The sequence below is a fragment of the Mauremys mutica genome, chromosome 15, assembly GCF_020497125.1.
Source record: "Mauremys mutica isolate MM-2020 ecotype Southern chromosome 15, ASM2049712v1, whole genome shotgun sequence".
Taxonomy (NCBI): domain Eukaryota; kingdom Metazoa; phylum Chordata; order Testudines; family Geoemydidae; genus Mauremys; species Mauremys mutica.
In genome coordinates, this window is record NC_059086.1 from 4,779,455 (window position 1) to 4,789,681 (window position 10,227).

Sequence of the window (10,227 nt, forward strand, 5' to 3'; positions counted from 1 at the left end):
ATGCACTCTGCCTCACAGCCACCCTCCCCGATGCATACACCCACCCACCCGGGCACTGATGCCTGCAGCCATGACTGGGTGCATAAATAGATGTATGATTTATGCAAGAACGGGTGGGTGCATGGATGGGATGGGTGCATGGTAGTATTTCCACATGCATGCAATCACCCCCACATGGAGCCATGCATCCATGCGCCTATCTGCGCACGCATCCATGCACCCTCCCATCCTTGCATGCACCCATATGACACACAACCATCCCTAGACACCTTTCCATACCCGCCTATGCACTCTCCCAGCCATGCACATAGCTAGCTAGGCATACACCCATCTATCCATCCTCCCGCCCATGCCCGCAGCGAGCTAGGCATGCACCCATCTATCCACCCCCATTTCTGCACCAACAGCACCATATGCCCCGCCCTGCCCTGCCTTCTCCACCCAGCTGCCCTCAGTTTTTGCGGCTTCAGCCTTCACCCTGCCTCTATATTGCGCACTGCCATTGGCTGAATGGGCCTCACCCGCATGTTACGCCGTCTTCTATTGGCTGAGATGAAAACGGGGCCGCTTGTGGGTTTCATCGGGGGCGGGGAGAAGGGTTGCACAAGGGACTTGGATTGGTTGGTCCGGGCGACAGGGGCGGGCCGCGAACAGGGCCGGGCGCGGTGCGATTGGCCGGCCAGGGCGGGGCGTGCGGTGATTGGCCGGGCGCGGCCGGGGGGCGGGCCGAATCTTCCAGAAGCGAGCGGGCAGCCGGCGGGGGTAGCTCGGCGGGTGCGGCGGCGGCGGCGGCACCATGATCCTGTCGGGGGCGCTGGGCGCGGCCTCCCCGGCCACCGTGTCCGTCTCCATCAGCAGCAGCCTCAACTCCTTCCGCGCGCACAAGCGCTACGGGCGGGGCCTCACCATCGCCGAGTTCAAGGTACCGCGGACCGGAGCGGACCGGACCGGGACCGGGACCGGGACCGGCCCCTCCCGCGGGCACCGGACCGGGACCGGCCCCCTCCCCCGGGCACCGGACCGGGCACTGGACTGGGACCGGGCAGCGAACCGGACCGGGACCGGCCCCTCCCCCGGGCAGCGAACCGGGCACCGGCCCCTCCCCCGGGCACCGGACCGAACCGGACCCGGGCAGCGAACCGGACCGGGACCGGCCCCTCCCCCGGGCACCGGACCGGCCCCTCCCCCGGGCAGCGAACCGGACCGGGACCGGCCCCTCACCCGGGCAGCGAACCGGGCACCGGACCGGGACCGGGCAGCGAACCGGGACCGGGACCGGCCCCCTCCCCCGGGCACCGGACCGGCCCCTCCCCCGGGTAGCGAACCGGGCACCGGACCGGGACCGGCCCCTCCCCCGGGTAGCGAACCGGGCACCGGACCGGGACCGGGCAGCGAACCGGACCGGGACCGGCCCCTCCCCCGGGTAGCGAACTGGCCCCTCCCCCGGGCACCGGACCGGCACTGGCCCCTCCCCCGGGCACCGGACCGGGCACCGGACCGGGACCGGGACCGGCCCCCTCCCCCGGGCACTGAACCAGACCGGGCACCGGACCGGGACCAGCCCCTCCCCTGGACTGACTCGCATCCCCTGGGCACCGAACTGGGACTGACCGACTGACGCCCGTCGTCGTCCCCCCGTCCCCCTCCCCGACCAACCCACTGGGACTTTCAGCCTCCCCCCTTCCCTCCCCCCGGCCAAACTGGGACCTCCTGGCCCACACCTGCCGACACTGCAATCCCTCCTGATGGACACCAAGCTCTCACCTGCACTGACAGCAAACCAGGTCTTGCTGGACCCGATGCCGGACCCCCCTGCACTGGGATGGGATTGCGATTTCCCTGGGGCTGAGTGACCAGGACCAAGCCCTGTGGGTCCCCTGACTCCCCCCAACCAGGGATTGGCAGAACCCCATCATTAGACCAGAACCAATACTAACCCTTATTACCCCGGCCTGGGCCAAGCCCTAGGGGACCCCCCTCCTTCCTTTGACACTGGCTTGATCCCCAGGACGGCTCCCGGCACTGGACCAGATGGATCAACACCCGCCAGGACCAACGCTGACCCCACCATCGTCTGCCAGGGCCTTCACGGCCTGATCCCCTCGCTCCGCGGGACTAACCCCACTCCTGGGAGCCCACTGACACCTGCCAGGGCCTGACCCTCCTTGGACCCCAGACTGGGATCTGTACCCCGCGGACCTGCCAGGGCCTGACCCATTCCCAGACCAACACCCCACCCCACCTGACTGCTTGTGATGGATGCTGACACCACTGATGCCTGATCACCATGGCACCTGCAGGGACCAGACTGACCCCCTGCTAGGGCCTGACCCTCCTTCTCCCTGGGTCTAATCTACCTAGCACCAGACCTTCTCCAAATCTCTGTGGGATCCTCCCACGCTTTCCCATTGGTGGGGGCGAGGTACTGGGGAGCTCTCATCTGCTGCCCCCGCCCCCCCAGGGGCTTAGGCAAGGCGGCAGGAGGAGCTGAACTCTTCCTCCCCAACTCCTGTTGCTACTTACTTGATTCCCCACCCTAATCCGGAGCCGCCCCCTGCCTCTGCGGCTTCTGAAATTGTCCAGCTGATGGAGCCTCTATTGTTCCCCCTTCTTCCAGTCCCTTCAGTGACGGCTTCTTGCTCCCGGGACCTTTGTCTATGAACAGCATCCTCCTCCCATGCTTCCCCTCATTGGCTTTTCCTCCTGTCTTTGCACTTGATCCACGTGGCCCTGTTCTTTTATGTCCTACCATAGTGCTTAGGAGGCCCAGCTTGGAGCGCTCCTTTCTTCTGTGTTTTGATTTGTTTTAAGGAACCTGGGGTGAGATTTTAATACAAACTCCGGGAAGCTTAATAGATGTAGTAGATCCCGTCAAGCCCGGGTCCTTAGAGCAACACGGGTTACGGCTAGACTTGGAAAGATAAGACTTTTATCAGTCAAAGACAGTAAACATTGATTTCACCAGAAATCCCCCCTCCCAAAATACTGCCCCCAATAATAATCGAAATTTACAGAGAAGGAAAGTAAGAAAAATGCTGCTTTAGAAATGTAGTTTGATTGAGGGCTATTTACTTTGTGTATTTTGACAGGTGGTGTTGGCACATTGTATTTCCATGGTGATGAAGCTATAACTTTGTGAACCTCAGTGTCCGCTGTCATTAAACAGTTAGTCAGTTCTCCCTATGAGTTCCCGCAATTGTGAACATTTAAATAGATAAACATAAAAAAGAAGCTTAAAACAGCGCAGTCGAGCCAGAACCCTGTTCGGGTGCTAGTAAGCAACAGCAATGAGTCCCTGCCTGACCCAACGTCCTGCTTCTGCTCAGCTGAGAGTCCTGGCTGGGGTCTTTGTGGCCCTGAAGGGGCAGACAGTCTCCTTAGCTCTGCGGTCATGCCCCACTCGCTCGGTGACAGCAGGGATGGGTGAGTGTGGGGAGAGCAGAGACCCCAACCAGGACTGCGAGGAGGAGCCCCCAGCTGGGGGGGAGGCCACCCTGCTGCTGAGTGGCTCCTGCCCCCTCGATTATCTGAATAAAATGCCTGTCTGTCCCGTCCCCCCCAACCACCACCGCTCTTCAGAGAGCTGGGAGTACGCTGTACCTTTCCTCTCCTAGTCAAGGAATGAGGGACTTGTCAGCCTGGAGCGGTGTCCTGTCTCCAGCGGTTGCCAGTGTCCCAGAAGAAGATGTGAGAACCCTGCAGTAGGCAGACCCCATCCTAAATGACTCCTTGTCCTGGCCTAAGGAGTCGCTGTTCCTGGGTGCTTGCATCTTACTTGTCAGCTTTTGCCAGTGACCAATGAGACCCTTCCGTAACGGGGGGGGAAATACTCCCCCCAAATCACCCCTCAGATAACACCCTCTCCTCCCCTAAGCTCCCATAGAGAGACCCACCCATGCAGTTTGCTCTGAAGGCGAGCAAATCCGGAGTGCTCCTGATCTCTGCTGAGACTAGGGTGGGTCTACTGGGAAGCGTGTAATGGGATCAAAACCAGCCTCTTCAACTCCCCCCTGGGGCCCACAGCCTGGCACTGAGATTCCAGAGCGCAGGTGTAAGATACCTGTGGCAAGATGCCAGCTTCTTAGTAATAATACCTGGCTTGTGTGAAGGGCTTTTGATCAGTCATAGAATCCTAGAATCTCAGGGTTGGAAGGGACCTCAGGAGGTCATCTAGTCCAACCCCCTGCTCAAAGCATGACCAAACCCAACTAAATCATCCCAGACAGGGCTTTGTCAAGCCTGACCTTAAAAACCTCTAAAGAAGGAGATTCCACCACCTCCCTAGGTAACCCATTCCAGTGCTTCACCACCCTACTAGTGAAAAAGTTTTTCCTAATGTCCAACCTAAACCTCCCCCTCTGCAACTTGAGACCATTACTCCTTGTTCTGTCATCTGCCACCACTGAGAACAGCCTAGATCCATCCTCTTTGTAACCCCCTTTCAGGTAGTTGAAAGCAGCTATCAAATCCCCCCTCATTCTTCTCTTCTGCAGACTAAACAATCCCAGTTCCCTCAGCCTCTCCTCGTAAGTCATGTGCTTCACAAAGGAGGGCAGTATTGTTACCCCATTTGACGGATGGGGAAACTGAGGCACTGGGGAATATTTGGACCAGGGTCGCCCGGCGGGCTAATGGCCAAGCCAGGAACAGAACCTCTGAATCCTAGTCTAGTGCTCTGTCCACTAGGTATCACTGCCTCCCTGTGGAGCGCATGGTGGTAACCTAGCACTGAGCTGCCCAGCGTGGATTGTTGTGTTTTGGGGTGATTGCGTTCTAGCTGTATCCCAGAGCGGGGAGACACAAATGCCTGTTCCCCCACTGATTCCCATGCTGCTTTCTCTCACTAAATTTGACTGATTCCGCTTCTCCCCTGCCAGATAGGTGAGCTGCTATTCTCCAACTGAATCACCTGCCCCTCCAGGTTATTTCTCCGGCCTCTCTGGCATTTGCAGTGACCCAGATCCTGTCTGAATCACGCTGCCCACAGCAGCTCGGGGGTGCATGGCGGGTCCCCGAGAAGGGCTCCGTCAGCAGAAAATCCAGCCATGCCATGCAGCCGAAAAGTGGATTAACGGCAGCTCGGCAGCTGGGTGCTTGTGCCCAGCTGTCTAACTGGAGAGCCATCGCTTCCTCCCCTGCAGCTGTTGGCTGCTTTCCACCGACATGTGTTTATCCCCTCGGAAGGGGAAACTGATCTATAAAGCAAAATCTGACTCTGCGGGGGTGATGTCCCGCTCCCCATGCTGCTAGGGTTGTGCCGAGCACTGGTTGGTTTGCTGCCGTCTGCGCTCTGTAGGACCGTGTCTCTTATCAGTCCCCTGTGCTCTGATCTCTCCATGTCTGAATCTGCCTGCTGCTTCCCCTCTGTTCTCTTCTGCAATTGTGATCACTGCGGAATTAATGCAGAGCAGCTCTCGGCAAAGCATTGGACTGGGAGCTAGCTAGCTATGGGCATTGCTGCTTGGAGGCTGCTGAATGCTTCCCCATTGCACCAAAAGCTCCGTCTGAGGATCTACAAGACCATCTAGCCCAGATCGCTTCTACCTCTTGCATTTTGTAAAGGTCCTGGGTCGTCTTTTCTTCTGTAAGCACCTGTGACGTGATGGCTGCTTGGTCCGGTTGGCACCTGTGGTTGGCTTTGCGGTCTCTGGCTCGTATGCAGCAGTTGAGTTTAGGATGTGGAAGTGCTGATCTCGGTAACAGGGTGTCTCTCTCCTTTCCCAGTGCAAACTAGAGCTGGTGGTGGGAAGCCCGGCGTCATGTATGGACTTGGAGCTCTACACGTCCGATGACAAATTTGTAATGAAACTGGACAGCGATGAGGCCTTACTGGGATCCTACCCCATCGACGACGGCTGTAGGATACACGTGGGTATCGGGGTTGCAGATCCCCAGTGTAGACAGGCCTTAGTGCAGAGATGGCGGCTGTGTTTAACAGCGATGGGAACTGCAGCGTATTCTGTAGTGCTTAAGACCCCCGCAGGACTCGACTTTTCCTCAAGTCGAGAAATAACTTTTGTTCCCTCTTAAAAGGGCAGAGATTTTAGGTCTGTAAAGGGGTTTTCAGTCACCCAGGGGACTTAGCAACTCGAGTCTTGCTGAAAGGCAGCGGGCTGTGGGTTACTGAATCATGTAGGTGCTTTGAAAAACCCACCCACGAGCTAAACCCTCACCCCACCCTGGAAAACGTGATGTTTGTGTGTAAGGTTCTGCTTTGGCTTGTTTCTTCGGAGACTTTTTTTCTGTCAGAACTGACTAAATTAGCACCACTTGGGTTCATAAATTATAACGCCAGACGGGACCATTCGATCATCTAGTCAGACCTCCGGTGTGACACGGGCCGTCAGGCGTCATCCAAATGACCCCTGTATTATACCAATACCAATAATTGGAGATATACCAATCTCCTAGAACTGGAAGGGACCTCGAAAGGTCATCAAGTCCAGCCCCCTGCCTTCACTAGCAGGACCAATTTTTGCCCCAGATCCCTAAGTGGCCTCCTCAAGGATTGAACTCACAACCCTGGGTTTAGCAGGCCAATGCTCGCTTTATTAAGCAGCCTTGTGTTCAGTACAGCCTGAGAGTGTGTGTACCGAGCAAACCCCTCCACTCCCCCGGACTGCGAGTCTCAGAGCCCAGGTCTACAGATGGGGGGGTGTTCAGAGCCCGAGTGTGAATGGCTACATGGTTAGTTTTAGCACCATAGCATGAGTCTGTAGACCCAGACTCTGAGACTCACTGCTGTGGGTTTCTGTGCTGTGTAGACGTAACTACCCTGAATTGCATAGACTGTCTGTCCTTCATCAGTTAAGACTGAGCCGATCACAACACGTCTTCCAATCTTCTCTCGTTCTGGCCATCCTTTGCCACGCTTGTCCGTACCTTCTTGTTAGGAAATCATCCCACCTCTTTGGAGGCTGACCGCATGTTTTAAACATCAGGTACCAGGGCTCAGTTAACCAAGACTGAGGCTAAACAAACTGGTGTGAACAAGAGAGGACTCTGGTCATTTCCATTCTGTTCTCTAGGTTATTGACCGGAGCGGAGCCAGGGTCGGCGAGTACGAGGATGTGTCGCGGGTTGAGAAATACGAAATGTCTGCCACTGATTACGAGAAGAGGCCAGGTAAGGATGACAGTGTTGCCAAAACACCCATCTTTGCAGGGTTAAAACTTTCATTCCCGGATTGACATTTAAAGCTTGGTGGGTTTGGTATCAAATGGAGCTCGCCCATGTGTCCTGGTCACGTAAATGTTTCAGACACGTGCTTAAACAGCAAAGCACCTGAAAATACCCCCTCGGCTGGCTTTGGTTGGGCGGCAGGAGGATGGGGACTCTTTCCCCACCCCTGGGGTGTTCTGCTGCTGCTGTCCCCAAATGGATGAGCTCAGATCCCTCCCCATGAGAGAAGAGGGCCGTGGGGATAATGCTCCATATACCAATGCCAGGTGGGTGCATGATGAGAACTGCAGCATATGTTCTGGGTGCCGTGGCTGAGCTTCTCAGGGTGCCCAGCGCCTCTGACATGGAGATGCACCATGTGGGCAGCGACCCACTGGCATCCTCCACCATGAGTTTTTTGCATTGTTGCTTCCTGCATTCTGTTTCCGTCAGTGCTGTCCAGTCTCTAACCTTCCATTGGTTCCCCAGTTTAACAGATCTCACTGGCAGCAACCTTGCCTTGCATAATTTTCACCCACTCCTCGTTCCCCTCGCTGCTCTCCTCCCCTGTGTTGCCCTGAAGATCAGGGTTGGAAGGGACCTCGGGAGGTATCTAGTCCAACCCCCTGCTCAAAGCAGGACTAGTCCCAACTAAATCATCCCAGCCAGGGCTTTGTCGAGTCTGACCTGAAAAACTTCACCCCCTCTTGGTGCTGGTACCTTCCCGCTTGGGCAAGGAGCTCCTCCCAGGGGAAAGATGGGGAAAAATGAGATTGTGTTACAATCCGACTTACTGTAAATCTCCGTTAATAAAAGGGACATCTTCTACTCCCTTTCTCAGGAAGAAATGCTTTCCTCCTTTTAGGGCCAAAATACCGACTGGCATTATTTCACAATCAGTAAACTCTTAGCACAGGTGAAGACAACCATGAATGCTCCAGTGACCTAATTTTAGGTTTGGGAGGCTTTGTATCATTACAGATGTAGTATGGTGAGTGGAACTGGAGAAGGAGGGTCTGGTTTCAAGAGGGACCTGATTGTGTGTGACACTGAGGGGGGGTTCATTGTATAAGCTGGACTCTCAGCGTGTAACATTGGCCTCTCTCTGCATGCTCAGTAAAGATCTTTCCTAAACAGCCTCTGCCTCCTGCATCACGTGTTGCTAACGAAAGATGGATGGTGGCATGCAGATGTTGTACTGCTGCTAGGTTGATCTAGGCCCCAAATGTAGCTGTTTGAAATGGAAAACTTCCATCAAAATGTGAAGAAAATTGACTAAGGAAACATGAAACCGACCAGGGCTGTTGATACTGCTTGAGTTGAGTGCAAAAAAAATCACTGGAAAAAGGGGGGAAAATAGATTTAAAAAGAAATTCCTCAGTTCTAATCTTGGGTCCTATAATAGGTGGGAGCAGATGTTAAAATGTCTTAACCTGACGGTGTCCTTTTAAGGCCAACCATTTCCCCCTCTGGCTTCCAGACTCCGTGCGCTCCTTCCTGAAGCGCAGTAAGGTGGGGAAGTTTAACGAGGAGGAGATGCTGAAGAAAGAGGCGGAGCAGGAACAAAAACTAGCAGAAGAGAAGGATCTGGCGGAGGCCATTTCAGTGGGTGCTCGGTGTGAGGTACGGGTCTCAGGCCAGCCCAACAAACGGGGGACAGTCATGTTCGTGGGTAAGTGCCGCTGGCCCCCTGGCTCTCCGTTCCTTTCCACCCTGTCTGATTGAAAGGACGATTCTCTTAGTGAAGATCAAACATACAGAGTGGCTGTGACTCAGTTTTGACTCTCCTCCTCCTCTCCGCAGGGCTAGCGGAGTTCAAACCGGGCTACTGGATCGGCATCAAATACGACGAACCCTTAGGGAAAAACGATGGCAGGTAAAAACCCTTCCTCTGTCCAAGTTCTGTCTTGGTGCAAACGAGTAGCCCTGCCCTGTTCCCGGTAGGGGCCCACGCCAAGCCAGGTGATTTGTGCACCCAACGCCTCGTCCCTGGACTTGCCCTGGGAGCTCGCTCCATGTCTGTGCCAGCAGCTTGTATTGAATGTCACCCTAAAAACAGTGCTGAGCAATAATCTGGTTTGTTGTGGACCAAACGCACGCCAAGGTGTTAACGGCCATCCCTGTGTGGCTCCATCCTTCCATTAGGTCAGTCCCACCTGGCCTACGAGGAAGGCTGCAGTCGGAGCTCAGCGCCTAGCATCTGGTGGTGCGTTGCCGAGGCAGCTGTGCGTGGGAAGGGAGGGTAGCGTCAGGCCGCTGCCGATCTCATCCCCCGCCTCTTCCTCCTCCCAGCGTCAATGGAAAGCAGTACTTCGAATGCCAGCCCAAGTACGGCGCCTTCGTGAAGCCTCAGTACGTCACCGTGGGGGACTTCCCGGAAGAGGATTATGGACTGGATGATGAAATGTGACCGGGAGAAAGGAGTCCACGTGGACCCGCCGCCCTCGTCCCGTGGCCGTCGACACGCTGCGGCGTCTCAGTGGGCTGCTGCGTTCAGATCCTGCTAGTGGGCGCCTAGGTGAGGGAGAAGATGTGACGAGCAACTTTTTTTTATTTTTTATTTTTATTTCTTCTGATTGTATCTGTTTGGTTCGGTGAAAGATGCCATATCCCTTTTGTGTTTTTTCTCCCTCTCCTCCATACGCACCAGCTTAATGCAGTGACACTAATAAAACCGCCTGGGAGGAACTGGCGCTGCAGCTTAACAGTGATCCTTGTATCTGGAGCGTGTCTCGTGTGCCGAGATCCGGCCCGGTGGCTCCAGAAGCCATTGATCAGTGGTTGGAGTGAGGGCACAAGGAACCCGCAAAGCAGATGTGCTCCGATTTAAACCCAGGGGAAGATTTGGGTTGGGCAAAGGGTTTAAAAAAGCAACGCGTTGGGAAGCAGAGCATTGTCTGGGTGAATACTGTGACCGCACGCGCATGGGGTATAACTTCCTCAGGCTTGAACCAAGGAGTAGGAGCCTAAACCACAAAATCTGTATCGAGGCTGCAAACCCCTCAAACATCCTGAGATGTTTGGAGCCGGGGTTTGCTTAGTTCACATCCCTTTGTCCTTAAACTT

The 10,227-nt window shown here is 55.6% G+C and overlaps 1 protein-coding gene across 1 annotated transcript; it reads left to right on the forward strand.

Annotated features, from left to right (window-relative positions):
- The first annotated feature begins 748 nt into the window (after positions 1-748).
- On the forward strand, positions 749-9,849 carry TBCB (tubulin folding cofactor B). Its single transcript, XM_044988894.1, has 6 exons — positions 749-922; positions 5,725-5,868; positions 7,029-7,125; positions 8,642-8,833; positions 8,965-9,037; positions 9,454-9,849. The coding sequence occupies exons 1-6, from the start codon at positions 797-799 to the stop codon at positions 9,569-9,571; spliced, it is 750 nt and encodes a 249-aa protein (XP_044844829.1). The 5' UTR covers positions 749-796; the 3' UTR covers positions 9,572-9,849.
- The last annotated feature ends 378 nt before the right edge of the window (positions 9,850-10,227 follow it).